Source organism: Lutjanus erythropterus, chromosome 7, assembly GCF_056507025.1.
Source record: "Lutjanus erythropterus isolate fLutEry1 chromosome 7, fLutEry1.hap2, whole genome shotgun sequence".
Taxonomy (NCBI): domain Eukaryota; kingdom Metazoa; phylum Chordata; class Actinopteri; order Lutjaniformes; family Lutjanidae; genus Lutjanus; species Lutjanus erythropterus.
Genome location: NC_139323.1, coordinates 5,455,397 through 5,481,730, shown reverse-complemented (window position 1 = coordinate 5,481,730; position 26,334 = coordinate 5,455,397). Strand labels below are relative to the sequence as shown.

At 38.0% G+C, this 26,334-nt stretch overlaps 1 protein-coding gene across 2 annotated transcripts; it reads right to left on the bottom strand.

Moving 5' to 3' along the window:
* Window positions 1–1,392: 1,392 nt before the first annotated feature.
* On the bottom strand, window positions 1,393–26,127 carry LOC146323471 (transcription initiation factor TFIID subunit 4-like). 2 transcript variants are annotated; one of them, XM_084722111.1, is made up of 16 exons: window positions 24,782–26,127; window positions 17,085–17,582; window positions 16,788–16,909; window positions 15,595–15,702; window positions 14,876–15,004; window positions 14,471–14,593; window positions 13,920–14,009; window positions 13,488–13,610; window positions 11,195–11,327; window positions 10,361–10,445; window positions 10,032–10,192; window positions 9,494–9,624; window positions 8,708–8,833; window positions 8,343–8,399; window positions 4,927–5,034; window positions 1,393–1,894 (listed from the first exon to the last, which is right to left on the bottom strand). In XM_084722111.1, the coding sequence occupies exons 2-16, from the start codon at window positions 17,572–17,574 to the stop codon at window positions 1,760–1,762; spliced, it is 2,121 nt and encodes a 706-aa protein (XP_084578237.1). In that variant the 5' UTR covers window positions 17,575–17,582; window positions 24,782–26,127; the 3' UTR covers window positions 1,393–1,759. The 2 variants fall into 2 exon arrangements, with proteins under 2 accessions (XP_084578237.1, XP_084578238.1); XM_084722112.1 differs by having other exon boundaries at window positions 24,796–26,127.
* Between the last annotated feature and the right edge of the window lie 207 nt (window positions 26,128–26,334).

Below are 26,334 nucleotides of genomic sequence, written 5' to 3'. Positions count from 1 at the left end.
ATTCTGCTTGGAAAACAGAGGCAGAAGATCCATGCAAATTGATTTGTTTTGGGTTTTAGCCCATGAAGACGCAAAAAACAGCAACCCGAGCTGGCACTGTTTGTTTGTATATCACATTTTCTTTGTTTTGCATAATTATTGTATGATCATTTCATGATGAATAAACAAGAAGTCATGAATGAGTATTTTCCAAGGCTAAACACAGCAACACCTCTCTTGAGTTTTACTTTGACAAGGTGAATCTGAAATGCTTCCTCTACACCACCTGCACCGTTCAAACCTTAAAGGAATAGTTCAACGTTTAGGGAAATGCACTCATTTGCATTCTTGACTAGAGAAGATCCATATGAATCTTGTCTGTAAACTAAATACAAAGCTTTCTGTAAGTATTTAACAAATGGCATAACATGTTAATTAGTGAAACTGAGATGAGATATGGAGAATCTTTTTAAACTTTGGACTAGAGCTGCAATAATTAATCAATTATTAAATTAGTCTCCAACTGTTTTCTTATTCAATTAATCAGTTTGAATAATTTTTAAAGAAAAAAGTCTAAATTCTCTGATTTCAGCTTCTTAAATGTGATTTTTTTTGTGTGTGTGTTTTCTTTTTTCTTCTCTGAAAGTAAACTGAATATCTTTGAGTTGTGAGACACTTGTGGGACAGTTTTGGGAAACATTTTAAAACAAGCAACTGTCAATCAATTAATCAAGAAAATAATTGAGTATGAAAATAACCATTAGTTGCAGCCCTACTTTGGACAGAAATCACCATTTCCTGCTGTACCCAGTATTAATGCCAAGCTAAGCAAACCAGCTGTAGCTTTATATTTTCAGTGCAGACATCAACAACAACAGTCCAATAAGCGCATTTCTCAAAATTTCAAACCAGTTTTTAAAAAAATATGATTTAAAAACCGGCTCATGTAAGAAAATACTTTTATGCAAATTCAAAATGCTGAGGATCCCATTAAAAGATGGGCTGTATGCAGGCGGGGGGGTTGACGGGGTGTAAATACCACAGAGTACACCTGGATGACAGGCTGGAGTGTGCTGGGAACACAGGAGCCCTCTCCCAAAAGGCCAGAGTTGAACCTGTATTAAGTTTCTTGCCTTGTCGCAGTGTGGACACCAGAGGACAGGGAGGCTGCTGAGGTCTCACTGGACTCACTAATTGGATTTCACAGTTACACCTCCTTAACTTCTGGCACAGTGCAATACTTATTTTAACTTGTAATTGCACTGATTTGCACACCTTCCTGAAATTTGCATGTGTATGCCTGTGCTTTAAAAGGAAATGTTTTTTTACGGTTAGGCTAGAACTTTCATTTGACAACTTCTATTTGTTGCTCGATTCTGTTCTTTTCAGCCAAGAACAACCAGACAGAGTAAATGTCATTCACTTTTTTTAATTGCTAAACAATAAACAAGCAGAATGATGGCAAAGTCAACTGACAACTGAACTTACTGCATTTTTTCAACACTTTTCAGTAAACAGCAGTATTCTTATTTTTATAATCAAAACCAAAACTATGAGTGCTGTTAGAGACCAGCTGATTACCATCACTGATCCTGCACTGTACTCCAAAGCAGACGGAAATAAATAAATAATAAACAAAGATATTTGATTTCATTAAAACAAAGTGCAAAAAACTTTAAGTAAAAGAAAAGAGAGTCCAAAACTTGGAATCTTGTAAACACAAGCTAAACATCATAAGCAGACTGATTCAGTCATTAACAGAAGGAGTGAGGGGAGTGACTTAAGGCAGTCCAAGCATGGCTTTGTAGAAAGTGAGAGAGTGGCAGAGGAAGTGGTCCTGCTCCATACACACCAGCAGATCCCTCAGCATGACCCGAGTCACTCTCTGAAGACCCTGTCTAGGCAGCAGAGTCACCTGACACACACACACACACACGGTTTTCAGATATATTTCTATACAAGCAAATCATCACAAAACACATCCCCTACTAGGAAGACTGAGACTGCACAGCATTTTTATTTGTTGTCCTGCATCCCATACACTAAGATGATGTCCTGAATTTTGATTGGTTCTAGTTTTCAGAAGTCAAATCACTGCGGGACAGACACCTCTTCTAAAAATCTGGCTTTTATCCAATGGCTGCGAGGAAAGCAGGGAAGGCTGTCAATGCAGGGCTGCATTTGATGTCAATCAATGACGCACACACGTGGGTCAGGTGCGGGTTAAACTGTCACCATTTTTGCTGCCTACAATACACCCAACAGGGAAAACTGAGTCACCACAAAGTCACACAGATTCTGGCAGAATACGATGGAAATCACCACAGAAGGAATGAAGTGCAGCTTCGACTAAGGAAAGTACTTAACGAGTGGAAGATGATTCTCAGAGAGATTTTCAAAAAATTTGACAGTTTAGTTTTCAATTTCATATGGGGGAACGCAACGTTCAGCGATACAGTGCAATCTCACAAGAAACGTGGCTCAAAAACAGATGTGCCGATCTATGGATCTGTTCCTACTAGAGCTGCAACAATTGATCAAATAATCGGTTATTAATCAATTATTAAATCAATTGCCACCTATTTTGACAACTGATTGACTGTTTTGAGTAATTTCTTAAGGAAAACCGCTGTGATGTGAAGTCATGCTATGGTGAAAAGTACCTATGACGTAAATTTTATGCAGAAGCATGAACTGGGCTGAAGTCATGTGACGACAAGTTAGTAATCTCCATGACAACTGAGCAGACTGCACCTGCAGAGGCAGATCGTGAGATGTGGCTAAAAGCTCCAAAAAAGACCCTGAAAAATACACTAAAAAATTATTTGCTTCACTACTCTGCCAATATGTCATTTAAAGCTTATTTCTAGATAAAAGTACTCATGTTTGACAGCAGCATGGTATGTGTCTGTCTGAGCACATGCAGTAACACATGCTAAAGAGTGAAAAAGAGCAGTCGTACAAAGAGCTTCCAGTCCAAATAGCGTTGCCATCACTCCCCCACAGTTCCTGTCATCAGTGTGTGTTCTGCCAGCTGAGGTAAAGCCTGTGAAGAGGTAAAGGAAGCCCTGTGGCTGTGAGAGGAAAGACAGAGAGAAGGAGGAGGCAGGCAGCCGGCTCCGCTGGGTAACGCAGTTCAAAGGCAGTGGGAAGTGTGTGCAGTTAACAGAGTGTCCTCATCTTTAAACCTACAGCCTGCAGGGCCACGACTTAAAAACACACAGAATTAAAGACTCAATGAGCTAAACTAACAGTCACACATGCTAACTGCGCTAGGCTGTAGGCTCTCTGTGTGTCTGCGTCAGCTGAGGAGGGCCAAGTCAGTCTATCAACCTGTGGTAATATGAAACCTGCTGCTTTCTTTGATTTTCTATCAGTTGATGGTGCTACGCAATTGTTGCAGTTTTGTTCCATTTTGCTTCAGTTCTAGGTCTTAAGAAGATGTGTGTGTGTGTGTGTGTGTGTGTGTGGTGTTTTAGATTTTGTTTGTCAGCTTGGTGCTTTGTAGTTTTTACTGTGGTCCCTTTCTGTCCTTATCCTTAAACTCCCAATATGTAACTACTGCCTCTCACATTGTAACAACAACAAAAGATGTAGTTTGATGACGTTGAGCAGTAGTGTGGGAGCATGGGAGTGGTTTTCTTCATTCTTAAACATCCACCATAGCTGATAAAAATCATGACACAGGGAGAAATCACATTCCCTGATGTATTAGGTTATTCACATCAACTTTCTTCCTCACTCTTTGACGTATCCAACATAACCCATGTTTTCCCAGAAGTTACAACACTAGTAGCTAGTAGGTACCTGCATTAAGAGAGTACTACAGTACAGTGGGGTACAGCCGAGTTGAGCTGTGTTACTCAACTACAGCCATGATACTGCATACCCTCTTGAAATGTCAGGAAAGTATTACGGTATGAAAAAATATACAGCCAAGCCTTGGAAAATGGTCAATTACTGTCTGACTTCTTTATTAAAACAACAATAGTTTGTTTTGCTGCCCCCAGAATTCTGTGACCTGTAGTATTAAACTGTATCTGCTGTTTAATACAGGGTTTGCCAAATCGTCTAGATTGCTTTAATGTTATTAATTACACTTGAGCATTTCTGGCTACAATATGTCAAAAAAAAAACATTATCAGCATTAAAATCAACATTAAAACTAGCTAGCTGCACTGAAGCTCTAAAACTTTGAGGCTTCTACCATCCCTTCAGTGGCTTGGTTCTAGCATAAGCAAATAGAAATACTATAAATAAAATGGTTTGGATTATACCAACAGGGTGTAAAGCTCTCATTAAAGCAAAAGATGGCTTTTGCACACTTTTAGGTCAATAGCTACGTAGGAGAAGACCATGGGTCAACAATAAAAAGCAAAAAGACTCTCACACACTCCCTTCTGCACTTGAAAGAAAAGATCTAATAACAAAATATAAGTTTTATATTTTAGATTCTTAAAAGGTTGTTTCTTCGTGTTCTCACATTTTTCTTACTAAACAATTTCATGTAATTCAGTATTTCATAGTTTGGATGTCTCCAGTATTAATCTACAATGTAAAAAAATACAATAGAAATAAAGAAAAAGATGTGTCCACACTTCTGACCGGTACAATATATTTCTACAGCACTAATTCAATCAGTACAACATGTCACATTCCCCACTCTGCTGCCCTGTGTTTGTCATTATAACAGAGACAGTTTCTATCCACCAATACTTCTGTTCTACTTTGCCACTTTTTCACTCAGTGGCGAGCTCATGTCACCAAGACAATACTTCCTGCACAAATGTTTCATATTAAAAGCCTTCCAGCGGTTCAAATGACAAACTTCTGTCATCTCCTGGTTGTATTCTAATGTGGTAGTGCTGCTGGAAGTGTTGAGTTTCATTGAATTTGTGAATGCTAACAGGTGCTTCACCAAATAATGGAGGCACATCACAGACCCACCTGGCTTTCAGTCTGCTCCACAGGTCTCTTCTTGCGAGGTCCGATGGCAGCCAGAGCAGTGAGGTTGGCCTCTCTCTGCTGCAGCTGAGCTTCTTCTATTTGTTGTAACTGAAAAAGGAAGGAGGCAAAGAACGAGTGAGAGTGTGGTGCATGAAGAGTTACGCAGCTATTCACACATGCTATTCCTATACTCACACTTCAAATCACAGGGAGAGTTTTATATATTAGGCACTTTCTGTACAATGCCATGCTGTGCATACTTCCCATACATACAAGAAATGCAACAAAGCTTCTGCATAACTATCACCCAGTAAAAGAGAAATCTGAAAGGTCTTTCATTGGGTTGATGGTTTATTGATTAATTTAGTTTCACCAAAGTCAAACGTTTCCATAAAGTTTCCACCTCAAACAGTCAAAGACTTTTTTGGCACAGCTGTAAAAGGACAGCTCATCCCAGAATCAAAAATACACATTTTCACCTGGCCTGTACTGCTATTTATCCAGCAAGAATTGTTTTGTTGTTTTTTTTCGGTGTGAGTTGCAGAGTTTTGAAGTTACTGACCATAGAGATGTTTGCTTTCTCTCCAGTATAATGGCACTAAATGCCACTCAGCTTGTGGTGTTCAAAATACCGAAAAAAGTAAACTAGTGCTTTCTTTCTACTAAAAATACAGTAGATCCTACATGAAATTGCTCAAAACAAGGTGTGTGAATTATCTTGAATAACTGGGTGATGATTTTTAGAAAGAGACACTGGTATGAAATCTCATTTCTAAAGCCAATATCTCAAAAAATATCTAGTCTGGTAGATGGTTGGTCAGAAATGTCTAATGTGGGTGGGATTTTGCTTTTGGTATTTCAAAAATTCTGGCTATGACCCTGACCAAAACTGATGAAAGTGAATCCAAAAACCATGAAAATGAGACCAAAGTTGTATAAACCTGAGTCATCCTTTCAACCTTGAAAAGTGAACTCACAAAATTTTACACTCTCTCAACTCTTTAACAAGGGTGTGAGCAAATATCGATACACATCAGTATCGCAATTTTTATGTTTTGTGATAGTGTATGGATTCTCAAAAAAAAAAAAAAAACACATTGTGTTACATGCAAAGATTCGTGGCAGTGGATCATTTTGTGTTGTTTAAACCCCCAACAGCTAGATAGCAGTGTTGTTATTTACTGCCACTGTTTTGACTGCATAAAAACCCAGACTTTATGCATACAAATCATATTTAAAAAAAACAGCTATAAATCACCTTGCTTACAGTATCACAATATAAAGCAATATATTGAATTGTTACCCCTATATCATGATGTGTATTGTATCACTAGATTCTTGCCAATACACAGACGTACCCAGTATGAGGGAATTATAGTGAACTGAATCACAAATCAATAGTTCACTAACAACGTTTATACAAAGTTTGTTAAAGCTGGTTCCAAAGACACATTTTATTCACTATGGGCTTTAATTCCAATGAGAGAAACAGCCTCAATTAAATCACTACCAATTAGCACCACACCTACTCAAGATTTGAGAGTGTGTGTGTAGGTACAGACTTGGCAAAGTGTAGTGAGTGTATGGTGCGGTGTTGAGAGTGTGGGGGTGGCAGCAGCAGGGCATGTAAATGAACAGATTTTTTTTGTGTGTGCTGTGGAGAAACCTCTGGGAGCGTGATGGCTGCAAGCTACACAGCAGCCTGAGAAGGAAAACAAGCCCTGTGTGGTGTTACCGCCTCCTTAAATAGCCACACTGCTACCGGTGCCTTTCATCTCCCTCACACTTCTCCCTGCCCTGCCAGCGAAAAACATTACACACACTATTGCATCACTAAATGAACAATTAGCATGAAAAATAGCAGGGATTTAACGAGTTCCCGAACAACACTTCCTGGGAGTTGACACTGGCACACAGAACTGAAAAAGCCTGTGACTACCACAGAATATAAAGATTATGGGGGGGTAACTTTCCACCTTAGGTTAGGCAGTGTAAAAATAAAAGCCCACAATTGTCATTTCTCATACTGGGAAACTTAACGCATATTTACTTGAGACATACACATATATACACATAATACATAGTTTACAGAGTCGACCTCCCTAAAACAAATCCAAAACTTCTACTATAAATCCTTCTTCAATGTAGGTTAATATATTCAGTTTTTGCTAAAACTGTTTTACAACCTCTTAATACCTGCCATTAACATGTGTTAGTTCATCCAATCACAAGTGGACGGCTCAGAGTACATCAGTTCACACCTTGTATTAGAATGTGTCTCCGCATGTATCTCAAGTTACCTTTGTGATCTTGCTTCCTTTTAAGGAAGTCTGGGAACTTTCTTTCCAAGCAACAAAAAAGTAGCCTATATATTTTTTACTGGTAACTGTATTTGTAAAATTTTATGTTTGACATGTTCATACATTTAATGGAAATGGTGAAATAAGGTGAAACTATGTTCAGCTGCTAAATGTTGGTTGACACACTTCAAACATAGAATGGCCACTAATGCACTGATGCTGTGACTGAGTGTTTTTACAAGGAAAGAAACAACTTCATGTTTTGCGTTTAATGTTGAATTTACAAGAAGGCATGAATGATTAAGAACTGTCTGTAGCTATTTCATAAGTTTAATGTCTTCCTCACTCAAAAACTCTAAAAATTGGATGATTTTTAAGGGAGTCTGGGGATACTGCGGTTACTTGCTCAGTGTTGAGATCAGTTGAAACAGACAGAGTGTTCACAAACATCTGCTGCTTATCTTGGCAGGTCAGAGAGCCCAAATACAAAATTTGCATTACAGTGAAACATATGGTGCATTTATAGGATGTCAGTTGAGTAGGCGGTCCTTCAGTGTGACCCAGGATACACTGCATACACACTTCTGAAAGAATGTGGTCACATACAACCCTGACCACCTCCGAATGTGGGTGTATTCACACTTGCACTTAGAGCTGTCCACTTGTGTCTTGTGACCCATCACAGGATATCATTTATGCTGCTGTGAATTGTATTGCATTGTTGCAGGTGTTTACAATATTTTGTCCATCCCATTTACATCAGTGAGCAAAGGCTAAATAACAACAGCACAAGATACAGTAGTATACTAACAGGTAACACAAACCTGTTGATTGTCAAAGATTTTGCCAACATTCTCTCTCTTCATTGAATATTTAGCTGTATTACCACCCACTGAGGACAATGTTGGAAATCACTGAGAGGGAAATTTTTATGGCAACATTGGATTTTTATATCAGTAAAAGTACCATTATTTCCGATTATTTAATTTCCTGAATTAGCCAAAAACAGATCTCTCTACACAGCCTTTAGACTGTTAGCTTACTGTTGTGGTTATTCAGCTCGTACATAGACTGTGTGAGTCTCTAGACTTTCTCCAGAATAAAACACACACACACCTCTTTGGCTCTTTGCTTGAGCAGCTGATGCTGTGGATCCTCAGTGTGTGCGCGACTCTGTGAAAACAGACAGATGTTGACTTAGTAAGCAGCATTTAATAATAAAATATTGACAGAAATGAGAAATTAAATGTGTACAGATATTCACAATGGCTCCAGTCAAAATGCTGATGGGTCCTAAACAGAGACTGAAATGGACAAAAAACTAAAGGTAAACTTCCTATCATAAAAACACACCAGTCTCTATTCTATTTGTATCTGAGCACCCACTATATTTTCCTTGCTTCTAATAGAGAAAAATAGTGGTTTACATCTCATTCTGGTCAAACAAGAGCAGAACTACTTTCTACCCCAGCTTAACTTACTCTGGCCAGACGCAGCAGCCTCTCTCTCTCCTCTTCATCTTTTCTCTTCTTCTTCAAACTCTCCACTTCCTCTAGGAAGCGAAGCTGGGAGCGGACATCACTCACTTTGGCATGCCACAGGTTCTCCTGTTGACATACAAGCACACACACAAGTTGACAACACTGAGGGGCCCTTTTTTGTGGTGGTGCAACAACCAGCACAAGCAGCACTGGTGGCAACCAGGCAGCTTTACACCAATAAAATACATACAAAAATCTACATTTTTGGCAAAACTCACAACAGCTGAAATTCTGAATAATTTATACTTGCTGTTGATGTTGCCTGCTCTTAGTTTGGAGCCTACATGTCCCAGTGGCAGTTGTGACTGTTTTGGCATAGAGCTGATTAGATTGCCCCCAGTAATTGAATTGAATTCCAACAAGAGGCTTCTGGCCTTTTATTGATAAGACAGCTTGTAGATAGACAGGAAATGGGGAAGCGAGAGGGGGGAATACATGTAGCAAAAGGGTCCAAGTTGGAATTGAACCCACAGCCGCTGCTGAGTGCTGTTAGACCGCATGCCCTACCAGCTCAGCTGACGTGGAGTCTGATAACATGAATATCCTGCAACAATGTGCAAAGTATCTTTAAAAATGAGAGGTAAGTAATATAATGAGGAACTGGGCAGATTTGTCATGATGGCAGGTGTCATATGTGTAAATGAATGTAAATCACTGAGTCAATATAGTCGCTAACCACTGACGCTGCTGCTGCTTTGGGTCAGTCAGGCAGTCAGACTGCTGTACCTTCAGGGCTGCCCTGCGGTGTTCTGCCATCACCGTGAGGTTCTCTATGAGCCCACGGAGACGCTCCTGTGTAGCATGGGAAACCAGAGCGACCACCTCTGGAGCGACATCAGTTACTCCCAGTGCCCGTCCTACCCGAGGACACACAAAACATCTGGCAGTAGTAACATAACATGAGTCAAAAACAAAGACACATTATTCTTTTATCACTTCCAAAGTAGTTAAAAAACAGATGAAAATCATGTAGTGGAGGTCTTAATTTAAATGGTAATAAACATGAAGAAATCTTCTGACATAGTTCTATCACCGTTTTAAATGTGAACTGGCACTGTTTTGCAATGCAAAGAAAATAATTATTGTGGCTGTGTCTGTGTGTGGCACAGAGAACAAAGTATTATTTGGTGTTGTCATGGTGCTTCTTCGAATTAAACTACTAATATTAAGGACAAGTCTGCAGAAATATTAATTTAATTAATGTTTAACACAAACAAATTGTTAAATGGGACATTGATCTAGCAGGTTGGCTGTGTTCTTGTACCTGTGTGAAGGATTCGGCTGAGCACTGGGCTCGGTGAGAGGAAGGGCTGATCCTGACAGGACTGCACCACGGAGCCGACCACGGTGGTCAGTATCTGTGCATTCTCCTCTGTCAGGTTGACTCCAGCCATGGAGGCCACATCATTAATGTCATCATCTTCTCTGGGAAACACACACATACACGCAGAGACACAAAAACTAATAACTCTGCTTTGTGAAGGTCAGCCAGCTTAGCACTTAGACAGTATATTAGTTAGATTTACTGAATTGTTTAACTTGAAAGCCCTCACATGTAAATTTGAGTCTAAACATATCAACTGCATGTGTTACTTGTAAGATCCTGAACTGCCCTTAAATGCAGATTTGGTGGGCTGAGATGGATCCTGTGTGAAAGACTGCTTCATTGAGAAAGTTCCTATAAAAGAGAAACATAAAAAGTTACTTGAACTCCTTTTACACTGAACAAACAACACTAACATTTAGCTTTTTTTCTTCAGTGGGAAGGGGTATAATTGGTCCTGGGTCAAATGACTCTGCAGTGATGTAAACAGGACACCCAGATAGACAGGCTAATTCTCACTCCTGAGTCAGGGAAGGCTTGTTGCCTCTGTGGGTAACATTTGTGACACTTGTTTCTTATACAGGTGCTACTTGGCTTGTCTTGGTTTGACTTGGTGCTTCAGCCCAGCACAGCAGAGTCTGCACCTCATGTGTATTCAGTGATCAAGAGCTTGTCCTTAGTCAAGCAGCTGAACGGTGCATAAACATTTTACTTCCTATAAATTCTTCACAATAAAAGTTCCCCATCATTTTGTTGTCTCCAAGTTTTTATTATGAAGGAGCACAATTGGGAAATGTTGCACTTTCATTAGAAAACCAAACACGAAACAGTAAAATAGGCAGAAACCTGAAAGTACAAACAGCAACACAGGAGTGTAATGTGTGACTGCTATGTATTCTACAACACAGGGCTGCACCATGAAATGAAGGTTGTAATGCCTAGCTGTACTCGTGATGCTACATTTGCGTGTGCACAGATGACACTCAGCTTTACACCTGTATTTCACTTGAGAATTAATTCCGAATAAATGGTGAGAAAAAGACTCTGAATTGAATCATGAAATTGCTCAGGACCCCCACCCCACATAATGTTCACAGCTGTACCTGCGAAGTGTTTTCCTGACTGGGCCACTGTGTGTTTGGGTGTGGGTCTGCTACTCTTAGATATGGAATTCCTCGACTGAGCCGACGTCATCAACCCGGGTCTCACAGTCAGTCCTCGAGGCTGCTGGATGACCTGTGTTTTAAACATAATCATTATGCATTAGTAACACAGATGACACCCAGATTTATATTTGTTTCACATGAACAGCTCAACCTTGTTAAACACTTTTCAGATATCTAGGGACGTCTTACAGGTAAATATGAGACTAATGCAGGCTGATAGGAGTTAAGTGTGGGGCAGCTGCTCTGCTGAACTGATACTTACTGGGCAGAGTGAAATATGTACATCTCATATTTGTAGGTATTAAGGAAAAGACGTCAGTTGTAATGTTGAGAGTAGGGCTGTCCAGGACTGTTTTTTTTCCTCAGTCAAATCAGGTTTGACCATACAAAATGAATATTCAGTGATTTTTTTCTCACTTCACTGCGCCACACTAAACTCTTACATCAGCCCACATTGAGTGTCATTTATTAGTAAGACTCGTGTTTTAATGCCTTTTTTCTTCATTTTCCAACAGTCACAGAAAGTTAAAGCATGCGTCCTCATAGTTCAGTTATGAAATCAGCACTGCAGAGCCTCTGGTGTGTGGCGACTTAGAGATACCGTTTGTAAAGTTTACAGCTGTCATACTGTTGCATTGCTCTCAATGATGCAATAAAAAAATGAAAGCACAAACTTGTTTACCCACCATTTGTTCACTTTCTCTCGTCAGTTAACCACCAGCACGTTTTTAAAATGATTTTTTTTTATATAAATGCACCAGCAAATGTGTATTTATGATTTCCCTTATTTATAATTCCTCATTGAAGCATTCTCATTCAGGTAGTTCTGCAATCTTTTGTTCAATCAGTTTTATCCTGTTATTGTAATAAACACTGACTGACAAAGGGGCAATATACCAAGACTGCTAGCGAGGAAACAATGCTGGATTTAATATATTTAAAAAAAAAGAGCAGGAAAATTCATTCAACACATTGGTTAGAGCTCAAAGATTCACACAATGTGTTCTGGTTAAACATCACTTTTCTTTGTTCACAAGAAAACTCAACAGGGCACCTTTAAATACCTGAAATTACTCATAAATCCAGGTTTTGTGGATATTCAGGGGAGGCGTTCTTCAAAGTGTTTCTACCTTTCACACATGCACTGCAACTCTGCAATTATCCAGACACTACCTGGAGGAGCTGTGTGTGTGTGAACAGAAATGTCTGCATTTTTTGAGACTTAACCCTGCCAGCTCCCTTGTCCAAAGTCCATTTGGGCCACATGTGAAGTAGCTCAAGTATCCACAGCTAGCGAGTGAGCGTGTTGATGACGTTGGGCGGTGTGCAGCTGTTAGCCTGCATGTGCACTCTTTCATTGATCATTTCAATTTCATACAGATCGATCAGCATCAGTTTATAAGTTTACATGAGTCTAATATTCTTAGCTCATGTTTTAATGCCTTTCTTTGTCACTGTAATATGAAAACATCAGATTACACAAATATGTCTGTCCTGGCAGGCAGACAGACTGGAGTCAGCTCATCTCCACTTCCATCACAGTTAGTTAACTGTGAGATTTTGTTTGTATTGATAAACACAAAAACAGCCATCATTACAGATGAGTCCTCCTCCTCCTGCCCACGTTGTGGGCGCCAACCCTCATCTAAACCATACAGAGTATTTCCAGCATGTGTGATCACATCTCATGAGCACTGTCCTTGTGTGCTGCATGTGTGATAGGACACTTTCAAACAATGTCCCAACTTGATTCTCAGGGTATGGTGGCAGTCATCGAAACACTGTATCACTCCTAACAGAACAAACAAACAGACTGAGCGGTGTTAAGTGGAGAAAACTGATCTACTTTGACTTGTAGAGGACACGGTATTAAATTCAGCCAGATGAAATTTTGGATGAAATTATTTTGAAGCAACCAATGCATCACTCATAATCTCTCCTTGAATCTAGCTGCACCATTGTTTACTATCCCTGTCTGATGTCTTTGTCAGATTAATTTTGGAAATGAAGTTTCTATAATCCCCTAATCTGATTAGTGTAACCAATTTTATTGTTTACATAAGAAAGCGGGCTGTAATCCAGTTACTTAAGTGCATGTAAACGGACTGGATTAACTCACAGTCTTTGTCCCCGACACATTAATATGATTCTGACTTGCCTATATTGACAATTAATGTTTTTATGCAATAAATAAAACAGTGCTTACCACATTACACAACTAGTTATTTACCTGCTGGTTGGTACTGAACTTTTGTCCAGTGTCGGTGCTGGATGGCCTCATGGTGGAGGATGAAGCCTGCTGGATAAATAACTGAGGGTCTGCAGTAAGACGACGCACTGCAGGAAGACTTTTCTGGTAGCAACGAGAAAAAGACAAGTGAAAAAATGTCATGTCATTAACCAAATAATATTCTGCCATATGCTCGAGACATTTTTGTATGAGGAGTTACACATTATTTATTTTTATTCACCAAAACAATGACAAGTGCTCTGATAAAACCAGGAAGTCAAACAGTAGTTAACACATCTACAAGCAGCTAGGTTCAGAATATTCCATAAATGTTTCAGAAAGTTCTGATCAGCCCTGATACTGGTACCTGGGAGTAGCAAAGGACATCCCTGACTACAAGTCTACTTAACGTGATGTTGAATCTCTGGTCACCTTGAGGAAAGGCACCAAGCAGGGCTGTGGAGTCGACTTCAACTCATGATAGAGCTGTTCTGTAAACTCCTCGGCTTCAAGCTTTCCTTCCTACAGGGTCAAAGATGTACAAATACTTCAGCAAGTAACAATCAGTACATTTTGTGTTACTTGGAGCATTATGTTCAAAACAAAATAATCTGTGAAGTTAAAACTGAAAATACCTGATAAATATTATGCCATTACAAATGGGTAGGAGGAAAAGGAAGAACAGGGATTTGACAAAATAATCCAAAACTCATTGTCTACTTGCTAGTTTGTTTTTTTTTAGTAAGAAGCTTCTTTTAAGTCTTCTTGCTAGCAAGATTTTCTTAAATATGTCTTAACAAATTCGGTTGACAAAAGTAAATATGATATATAGTGCTAGATCTCCTCTAATCCAAGAGAGAGAAGCAGTGTAAGAATTTGTAAAGCAGGTTTAAAACAATGTGATGACTAAAGGCTTTCACTATTCTTCTTTTCTAGTGAGTGAAACCAGCTCTTCTGGTGATGAAGAGTGAAGACTCTCGTACCAGCAGACTTCTGACCAGTCCTCTGACATTGTTAGCCATGTTGGCAGACCTGGAGTCACTGGAAGCCAGCTTGATCAGAGTCACCAGGAAGTTCTTGCACTTCTTCACACTTTCCAGGGTCTCCTGTTGATCAAATGTCAGGCAACAAGAAATACTCAAAATGGTCAAAACTGATCAATTTATGGCAGACTGTTCTTGTCCCTCCTGTTCTGCATCGGTGTTAAAGCAGCGACTCTCTGGATTCTTTGTATCACTGAGTTGTTATGACACCTTGAAAACTCACTTACAAAAATTATCAGTGATTACATGAATAATCAAATTGAAACACTCAGACAATCATCCAAGAAATCTACAACCCATGAGACATAAACACAACAGCAAGGAGGTGGGACTGGTTGGATTCACCTGACTAAACGTGGCTGGTGGCTCCTTTTTGGTTTCTGTGATGACGGCTTGAAGGTGAGGCTGGCTCCCCCGCTCAGACACAGCACTGAGGTTCTGCACTACAGCTGCTTTGGGAGCTACACCAATCACCTTAACAACAAAATAATAATAATTATCAGACCAAAATTAAGCACTGATAATACTGACCAACACTACGGTAACAGCCATACATGTAGTGGTGACAACTAGTGCTTAAGCAAGGTATTAGCTATCTTGTTATCTAAGATGCCACTATGGCTGAGGGACAGTTCACAGCAAAATCAAAAATACATATTTTTCCTATGCCCTACAGTGCTATTTAACCATATTAATTTTATTCTAAATTGCAGTCCCCTTGCAACAAAAGAAACACATTTAAAAAATTCAAAACCAGTGTCTCTTTCCAAAAATCATGACCTGGCTACCCAAGATAATCTACAGATCTTGTTGTGAGCAGTTTCATGTAGGAACTATTTTCTTTCTCATTAAAAAGAAAGTACCTCCAGTAGACTGTAGTGAATGTAGTTCGTTAAGTGAGTACAACCTAAGCATTGACTGCATTCTTCAATTTTCAGCAGGCCTTCCATGATTCTCACCTCATTATCAGGTTACAGGTGAGTTCATTTGTAGTGACAATACCAATGACCAAACGCTACATGACCTGCTGTTAGGGACTGCTCAGTGTAAACCAGCTCTTGTACCTTAACCACAGCTGTCTTCTGGACTGGTGCTGGTTGGAAACTGTGTGGAGCTGCCATCCTGATCACTGTCACCTTCTCATTACTTTTACTTCCAGCTGCTGCAGATACCTGAAATCCACACAAGACAGCCAGCTAAAGACAGCTAGCTTCAGTGTTGTTCAACCTTGATGCTGCAGTCGTCAGCCATAAAACAGGCTGTAATGCAATCCTTGTGGGCAAATGCAAACCTTCAAAGTATGTTCCCTAAGAGGGGGTGTTTTTGCCACTGACAGGCTCAGTTTGTTGTTATTCTGTGTGTCAGACAACATTATGGAAAGGATCATTACAGAAATAGAGCTTTTCTTTAACTTGAAACAGCTGTTTTATTGCCCTCACCAAAGCCACCAGACTCCATTTAGAGAAACAGTTATTTACACCTTATTTAAGCTGAACAGGAACAAAATAAACTCATCAAAATGTTCTGAATCGTCTTTTCATTGTTCCAGCAATCACCAACTCTGGTAGGGTCTAAATAAAGTCTTATTTCACCATGTTACATATAAAAATATTTTGGCTCAACATGCCATTTCTCCCTGCTGCTCTTCTGATGTCCGATCTCACACTCACTCGTCACACGTATCTAATGTTGTGAATTTGAAAATTATGCTGATTGTTAGAACAATGGAAAAATGGACCATGATGTTTTTGGCGGGTTTATTTTGTTTCTTTCAAGGTTGAATGAAGTGTGTTTTATGACGATGAAATTACTGTTTCTGTAAATGGAGTCTAGTTAGTTTGGCGAGAGCGATGAATCAGCCATTTCTAGTTAAACAAAATGGATCTTTACTCTTTAACAAAAAGGTTCATCTGTAGGGATCCTTTCCATGATGTTGTCAGACACTTAGTATGTACTTTGACTGGCACAATTGCCAAGAAGGATTATACTGCAGCCTGTTTCACAGCTGACGGCTTCAGTGGTCTGCTCAATAGAGAGCTTAAGTCACACCCCTTCCAATGTGCCCCATGGGACCTAAATTTGGAAGAAATATGACTGGCAGTCTATGGCAAGAGACAAACTATTTTTTGATTCTGTTTGAATTGTGCCACAAATTACACATAACATTATTTTACAAGTCAAGAAAGTCTCAGCTTGTTGTAGTTTAGGAACTTAAGCACTCAGTATGAAATAAATTGAAAGCAGCACACACACAAACCTGTGGGGCCAGTATTCTGGGCGCTTGACCACCGATGCCTCTTGGTCCCTGCTGAGCCTGTGCCAAAGCCTGCTGGGATACCAGCATGAGCTGACCACTGTCACTGCGGATCAACATCATACCTGCCAGAGACAGAGCCCAAAATCACTTCATATTGCAATTATTTGATGATTTCTTCTAAAAATAGCGAGTGCTGGGTAAAGTATATGCATGTGTAATGGACCAAACATAGAACAAGCATAGCTGGTGGCAGACATTTAAAGAAAAAGGAGCTGGACCATAAACAGTGCTGCTCACCTGGTGGTATCTGGAAATTGGCTGGGAGCTGCGGGGAAGCAGCCTGCGGCAGCCGAGGGGCCACAGTGACTGTCTGTGGAGCTGCTGCCCTCGGCACGCTTATCACCACCATCCTTCCTGAGGTTGCGGCCTGGTTCATAGAAGCCACCTGGCTCAGAGCTGCTTTTGGTACCTGCGGTTGGACGTTAGCGTTCACTCCTCCGGGGGTGGCCACCTTTGCTATCACCATGACAGACGGAGAGGAGGCCTGTAGTCCTGCTGGGACTGTGACTGTTGAGGTGGCAGGCTGGTGGCTCTGGCCGGTGGGGATGACTTTATTTAGGGCAGAGACAGAGTCACCTGCACCAGTGGGTGGAGGCTGCACAGCAGTGATGGGTCCATATTTGGCTGGAACCTGTAATATCTTAACTTGAATAGGAGCATCTCCATACCCTGCTGTCCCACAGGTCTCCAGCTTTTGGCCTTCAATAACCACTTTATCTGTGGCCATAATTTGCTCTAAATGGAAGAACCACAGAATTTTATACATAATACAGAAATGTGAAATGCAAAGCAAGAGTTTGTTTTGGAATAAAGGTTCTTATACTGAACTAAAAATAAGAGTCAAAAATCACTTTAGTTAACTGAAAACTAGACTTTAGAAAAAATATGAACCAACTGAAAAGATATTGGACCTCATTCATTTTAGAAGAAATTTCTTCTTAAAACCCTGTTATGCAGTTTTCACAAAGATTCTGGCATTCACTGTATTTTGACGAGGGATTTGTTCTTAGCCAAGAACAAAATCCACAAACATTCAAGAGCACTCGTACACATTTGAGTGCTGACATTTTTGTGCAAAATTGGTTATTGTGATTTCTTCGATTCCACAAATGTACAACATTATAGGATTTAAATTACAAAATATTTTCTAATTTATAATATAATTAATAACAATTTTCAATATTTTACAAAGCATTTGAAAGCAATTTGCCTTTACAGTGTCATTACTTATAGTTTACAAATCATCTCAAGAAAAGAACACATCACTTTTTTCATAAAGATGTTAGGTCAATACTGCAAAAGCAAATGTTTAAATTCTGAAAACAAACTAAACAGTTAAGTAACACTTTTTAAACACGTGGACATGTTGAAGAAAAGAACACATATTCACTAAAATACTTCACTAGTATCATTTGTAGATATATTGTACCATCAAATTGTGCCAATTCCATAAAAACAGCTAACCTTGACATCCTGAGATGGCTCTGCCATCTTTAAATTTTTGTTGACTTTTCTCTTTTCTGTGTGTGACTTCTGTGTGTGTACACAGCCCTGCAGTCTCATGCCCCTAGACAGGCATTTGTGGGGCATTTAACTATGCTAATTAGGAACAACCAACACTTATGAAGGGGATTCATCATCATAAGAACACAGATATAAAAAATTCTGTAGTTTAAAAACTTTTTTTAAGATTTTTCTTAGGACCTTTCTTAAGAACAAATTTAAGAAAAAACTTTCAAAGATGTTGGTGAATGAGGCCTATTTTGTACTCACTAGCCTAACTAATGTAAATAATATATAGAGGAAATGTCTTTTATTTTTGTGTTTGTCAATTTGGTCAAATCTGGCAGCACAACAATCATGAGGAGGCATTGGTGCATTCGATACTGAGACGTCTACAAGAGCGGGAATAAAAGTGGAATCTTTGTGAATCTTTCACAAAGTGTTGTGTTGGTATTGTAACACCTGTTCTTAACCCATTAAATCTGCACCTGACAAATACCCCCATGTTAGGGCTGTCACACTGATCAAAGTATTGATACTTTTCAATACCACATGGTTAAAAACAATACAATACTAACAGCTGATAGTATCAACGCTAACAAAACGATTAAAGACCAGGAGTTCAGTCTTTCTTCCCTAAAACTGGGCTTGCAGTGCTGTATCAGCACTGTGTGCAGAAGGGAAAAGAAAGAAAATCATTTTTTTGTATTTATTTGGAACTTTATTTCCCTTTTTGCTGTGGTATGGAATGAGGTATTGATTACCTTTTTTTATGCTAGTATTGTATCAGAGTATAAAATAATGATATTGTGACAACCCTACCCTATATTATAATAAACTAAACTCAACCTAATAATGAAACTACTAAAATTAAATTAAAACTAAAGACTTAAAAACTAAATTGAAATGAGCAAACCCACTAAACTACCTGAAACTATACTAAAAACATAAAAAGGAAATAAAAATAAAAACTAAGAAAAGTGTGCAGAAACTGCAACAGCTTTGTTTCCGACTGCTGTAAATGACCATTTCATGTTAGTCATATCGATATGAAATAGTGGGGTGAACACAAGTATTACCAATAATAACAATAATTAATATCTGGTTGCATTCAGTATGGCAGAGCCTGACACCAGCAGCGAGTTCGGTAAAGTTGGAAAGATATTCACAGATTCGGACTTCCGGCATCAATAACTCATTAGTGATACTTTGTCAAAACATAAACGAGGCCTCTTTCCCATCGTTGTAAGGTAGACAATGTGCTACAAGCCCAGTTTTATCAAAAGTAGCTGTCTTTCAAGCTGCAGAAATAACATTGGTGTCTATGAGTAGCCGGCTGTGAGACGAGTGGATAGGGACCATCTGCAAATTGCAAAACCGCTACAGCAGCGAAGAGAAACACTACACAGATATTCAATAACTTCACTCTTAGACAATGTAGTGTCACCAAAATCACTGCAGCCATCAACTGGCTGCTGCTGATCATACTACAACTCTTGGTTTGATATTAAAAGCATTTTTTCAGAATTTTAAGAAATTTGATTAATAATAAAATTTAATAACTTCTCTTTTATGTACTGTAGTGCCACCAAAATCACTGCAGCCATCAACTGGCTGCTGCTGATCATACTACAACACTTGGTTTGATTTTTTTTTTTTTTAATCATAATTTTATGGAGGTTTTATTAATAATAAAATGTAATAACTTCTCTTTTATGTACTGTAGTGCCACCAAAATCACTGCAGCCATCAACTGGCTGCTGCTGATCATACTACAACACTTGGTTTGATTTTTTTTTTTTTTAATCATAATTTTATGGAGGTTTTATTAATAATAAAATGTAATAACTTCTCTTTTATGTACTGTAGTGTCACCAAAATCACTGCAGCCATCTACTGGATGCTGCTGATCATACTACAACTCTTGGTTTGATATTAAAAAAAAAAAATCATAATAATAATAAAAAATAATCATAATCTTCTCCTTCATGGTGATATGCAGGTTATGCAGACTGAAAAGATCTGAGGTAGAGCTTAATTGAAAGGTGTTCCTGATTGGCTAGTGGCTTCATCACACTTTTGTATCCTTGTGTGATTGGTTTAAACAGAGTGTCCTTGAGGCAGCAATGACATCATCTTTTTCACTTACGAAAAAATATTTTATATCAAACCAAGAGTTGTAGTATGATAAGCAGCAGCCAGTTGATGGCTGTAGTGATTTTGGTGACACTACAGTGCATAAAAGAGAAGTTATTAAATTGTATTATTAATAAAACCTCCATAAAATTATGATTTTTTTTTTAAATATCAAACCAAGTGTTGTAGTATGATAAGCAGGGGCCAGTTGATGGCTGCAGTGATTTTGGTGGCACTACAGTACATAAAAGAGAAGTTATTAAATTTTATTATTAATAAAAATTCCATAAAATTATGATTTTTAAAAAATATATCAAACCAAGAGTTGTAGTATGATCAGCAGCATCCAGTTGATGGCTGCAGTGATTTTGGTGACACTACAGTGCATAAAAGAGAAGTTATTACATTTTATTATTAATAAAACCTCCATTAAATTATGATTTTTTTTAAACAATATCAAACCAAGTGTTGTAGTATGATCAGCAGCAGCCAGTTGATGGCTGCAGTGATTTTGGTGGCACTACAGTACATAAAAGAGAAGTTATTACATTTTATTATTAATAAAACCTCCATTAAATTATGATTTTTTTAAAAAAATATCAAACCAAGAGTTGTAGTATGATCAGCAGCAGCCAGTTGATGGCTGCAGTGATTTTGGTGACACTACAGTGCATAAAAGAGAAGTTATTAAATTTTATTATTAATAAAAATTCCATAAAATTATGATTTTTAAAAAAAATATCAAACCAAGTGTTGTAGTATGATAAGCAGGGGCCAGTTGATGGCTGCAGTGATTTTGGTGGCACTACAGTGCATAAAAGAGAAGTTATTACATTTTATTATTAATAAAACCTCCATTAAATTATGATTTTTTTTTTTTTTTAAATATCAAACTAAGTGTTGTAGTATGATCAGCAGGGCCAGTTGATGGCTGCAGTGATTTTGGTGACACTACATTGTCTAAGAGTGAAGTTATTGAATATCTGTGTAGTGTTTCTCTTCGCTGCTGTAGAGGTTTTGCAATTTGCAGACGGTCCCTATCCACTCGTCTCACAGCCGGCTGCTCATAGACACCAATGTTATTTCTGCAGCTTGAAAGACAGCTACTTTTGATAAAACTGGGCTTGTAGCACATTGTCTAACTTACAACGATGGGAAAGAGGCCTCGTTTATGTTTTGACAAAGTATCACTAATGAGTTATTGATGCCGGAAGTCCAAATCTGTGAATATCTTTCCAACTTTACCGACTTTACCAACTTTACCAGCGCCCTGACTCTGTTTGACCTGAATGGAACGCAGCTTGGCTTAATTAGTATCATTTGTCACACCTGGGTTTATTTTACCAGCTCTTGCAAAAATGGAGGCTTAGGCCAAAATAATACAAAATACCGAAAAATAATACTTTAAAGCTTTCAAACAGTAACACTGAACTAAAGGTACAGCACTAGTTGATAGTGACTCATACCGACAACTTAACCACTTCAGTTGTGTTCTTTAAACTTCCAAATTCACCACAGGCTGTTTATCACCTACTCTAGCTCTAACTTAAGCCTAGCTAAATGTTGCTGAAAGACGAGCTACAGGTGACGTTATGTTAGCTAATGTTAGCCAAGTTAACAATAAGATTTAGTAGCATATATCAAACTTTAGTAACATATATCAAAGTTCCAGTGTTTACTAACGAGTGTAGCCAGTTTGTGCTTGACAACAAAATCTGACACACAACTGACACAAAAACACAAAATAATCATAATCTTCTCCTTCATGGTGATATGCAGGTTATGCAGACTGAAAAGATCTGAGGTAGAGCTTAATTGAAAGGTGTTCCTGTCCTGATTGGCTAGTGGCTTCATCACACTTTTGTATCCTTGTGTGATTGGTTTAAACAGAGTGTCCTTGAGGCAGCAATGACATCATCTTTTTCACTTACGAAAAAATATTTTATATCAAACCAAGAGTTGTAGTATGATAAGCAGCAGCCAGTTGATGGCTGTAGTGATTTTGGTGACACTACAGTGCATAAAAGAGAAGTTATTAAATTGTATTATTAATAAAACCTCCATAAACTTATGATTTTTTTTAAAAATATCAAACCAAGTGTTGTAGTATGATCAGCAGCAGCCAGTTGATGGCTGCAGTGATTTTGGTGGCACTACAGTACATAAAAGAGAAGTTATTAAATTTTATTATTAATAAAAATTCCATAAAATTATGATTTTTTTTTTAAATATCAAACCAAGTGTTGTAGTATGATAAGCAGGGGCCAGTTGATGGCTGCAGTGATTTTGGTGGCACTACAGTACATAAAAGAGAAGTTATTAAATTTTATTATTAATAAAACCTCCATTAAATTATGATTTTTTTTAAAAATATCAAACCAAGTGTTGTAGTATGATAAGCAGGGGCCAGTTGATGGCTGCAGTGATTTTGGTGGCACTACAGTACATAAAACAGAAGTTATTAAATTTTATTATTAATAAAAAATTCCATAAAATTATGATTTTTAAAAAATATATCAAACCAAGAGTTGTAGTATGATCAGCAGCATCCAGTTGATGGCTGCAGTGATTTTGGTGACACTACAGTGCATAAAAGAGAAGTTATTACATTGTATTATTAATAAAACCTCCATTAAATTATGATTTTTTTTTAAAAATATCAAACCAAGTGTTGTAGTATGATCAGCAGCAGCCAGTTGATGGCTGCAGTGATTTTGGTGGCACTACAGTACATAAAAGAGAAGTTATTAAATTTTATTATTAATACAAAATTCCATAAAATTATGATTTTTAAAAAATATATCAAACCAAGAGTTGTAGTATGATCAGCAGCATCCAGTTGATGGCTGCAGTGATTTTGGTGACACTACAGTGCATAAAAGAGAAGTTATTACATTTTATTATTAATAAAACCTCCATTAAATTATGATTTTTTTTAAAAAATATCAAACCAAGAGTTGTAGTATGATCAGCAGCAGCCAGTTGATGGCTGCAGTGATTTTGGTGGCACTACAGTACATAAAAGAGAAGTTATTAAATTTTATTATTAATAAAAATTCCATAAAATTATGATTTTTAAAAAATATATCAAACCAAGTGTTGTAGTATGATAAGCAGGGGCCAGTTGATGGCTGCAGTGATTTTGGTGGCACTACAGTGCATAAAAGAGAAGTTATTACATTTTATTATTAATAAAACCTCCATTAAATTATGATTTTTTTTTTTTTTTTTTAATATCAAACTAAGTGTTGTAGTATGATCAGCAGGGCCAGTTGATGGCTGCAGTGATTTTGGTGACACTACATTGTCTAAGAGTGAAGTTATTGAATATCTGTGTAGTGTTTCTCTTCGCTGCTGTAGCGGTTTTGCAATTTGCAGACGGTCCCTATCCACTCGTCTCACAGCCGGCTGCTCATAGACACCAATGTTATTTCTGCAGCTTGAAAGACAGCTACTTTTGATAAAACTGGGCTTGTAGCACATTGTCTACCTTACAACGATGGGAAAGAGGCCTCGTTTATGTTTTGACAAAGTATCACTAATGAGTTATTGATGCCGGAAGTCCAAATCTGTGAATATCTTTCCAACTTTACCGACTTTACCAACTTTACCAGCGCCCTGACTCTGTTTGACCTGAATGGAACGCAGCTTGGCTTAATTAGTATCATTTGTCACACCTGGGTTTATTTTACCAGCTCTTGCAAAAATGGAGGCTTAGGCCAAAATAATACAAAATACCGAAAAATAATACTTTAAAGCTTTCAAACAGTAACACTGAACTAAAGGTACAGCACTAGTTGATAGTGACTCATACCGACAACTTAACCACTTCAGTTGTGTTCTTTAAACTTCCAAATTCACCACAGGCTGTTTATCACCTAGTCTAGCTCTAACTTAAGCCTAGCTAAATGTTGCTGAAAGACGAGCAACAGGTGACGTTATGTAAGCTAATGTTAGCCAAGTTAACAATAAAATTTAGTAGCATATATCAAACTTTAGTAACATATATCAAAGTTCCAGTGTTTACTAACGAGTGTAGCGAGTTTGTGCTTGACAACCAAATCTGACACACAACTGACACAAAGTCTAACTAACAGCATTTTTCAAAGACAATATAACGCTAAACATGATCGTTAGCTGTGTGGTTCCTTTCGCCGTCAGATTTTGAATGAAGTTTGGCGTTATTTTATCCAAAAGAACAAACTTTCCTCGTTTGTTAAAAAGGCAGCACCTCCATCATGATTCAGTCATCCACCCAACAGACTATAGGCACAGAAGCGAAGTGCGGAGCTCACCTGCTGAAGCTCACCTGCTGGACATGTTCCCGGTGCAGCAGCCTGCTACCTGAAGGCAACCTGGACCAGTGCTGCGTTTGTGGCACACTGTAAAGATCGGCACACGGTGATTAGCTACGACTAGAAAAAAACATAATCATTGATAAATAGCTTTATTGCAATATTTGTGAGTAGAACATGAGTGGTAAAATAAATATGAACTGCACAATTGCACATAACGATCACATGTGTCAGTAAAACACATAAGCCAGATGGTCAACAGCACCAACAATACGTAAAAATACAAACAAACAAACAAAACAAAAAAACAATTAAAAAACCCTATATAAATAATTTAAAGGCATATAAATGAAGCAAAAATAACTTAAAAATATTAATTTTGAAGACAGCTATCAAAGGCACAAACTGTAAATTAAAAATTTAACTACAGACCTTACATACAACACATTCCTTTTCAGTCCTTACGGCTTTCTTATTGTTTTAATGTATTGTGAGATCAAAATCTTTATTAAAAAAAAAACAGGAAAAAAAAAAAGATCTGAATATATGCATATAGAATTTGGCCAGTATAATTAAGAAATTTATAATATAAGCCCTTTTCTCTGTCATAATTAAAGGAGCCAAATGTAACGTTCATAAAACCCATCTTTTCATATTTTTTAGTACTGGCAATGAAAAAAAAAAATAGTACTGGTACTGGTTTCAGGCTGGTCTGTGAAAAAAGCTAACATGTAAAATGAAATTAAGCGCTAGTAATGCAGATGCACCGTTTACTGTCCAGCACCTCTAGAAATTAAAAGAAAAAAAATGTTGGATAGTTATTAAAGTTATTTTGAAATAATACTGTGATGTCAAGTAAAATATCTCAGACTTCTGTGCACACTAAATGTTTATTTTTCTCAAATTTTGAGCACAAATTAGTTCAAATCTGTTAAAGAGCACTTCTCCTTTGCAGAGCTTATCAAGACACTGATTAAACAGCAGGATTAGCACAGGCGTGCCTTGGATTGATCACAGTAACGGTCACTAAAGTGTGCAGTTGGAAAAAAGACATTCATTATGCACTGAGCTATAGGCTTCACATGAGCCGATGCAGCACAGAATTGATCAGGTTTTTGATTGTGACCCATGGGAGGTTTCAAGATATTGGCAGCAATAGATCTTTTCCACAGCAGTGTTTTACATTCGTTGTTAAGGTTATCACTTTGTCCAGCTGTTCCTTCCTTTGCTGTGTGCACTTTAAAGACAAAAAAATGTTGAAATTTCCACCCAGTGAAACATTTTTTCACTAGAGGCCATGATAATGAATTGGCAGCTGCGTGTGAACTGTGCATGATAGGATATTGTTCTTAATTTAAAATGGCAATCCTACAAATAATCCCTTTTTTTTACTAAATGTACCAGTAACCCGATATTGTCTTTTTTATCTGCAACTGTAATGGAATACATTATCTTTTTTTGTATCCAGATTAAGTAATCCTGTAATATGTTACTCCTCAAGCCTTCCCAGAGCATCCCAAACATGCTCAGTGGGTGACATGTCTGCAGGGGAT

Bases quoted from the DNA above. Each gene is read 5' to 3' on its own strand.
- LOC146323471 (XM_084722111.1), bottom strand. From the start codon at position 17,574: ATGGCCACAGATAAAGTGGTTATTGAAGGCCAAAAGCTGGAGACCTGT. The intron at 14,594-14,875 runs GTGAATCCAACC...TTTGATCAACAG, and splicing joins CACCAGCCACGTTTAGTCAG to GAGACCCTGGAAAGTGTGAA. The intron at 5,035-8,342 runs GTGTGTGTGTGT...TTCCTTTTTCAG, and splicing joins TCAAGCAAAGAGCCAAAGAG to TTACAACAAATAGAAGAAGC.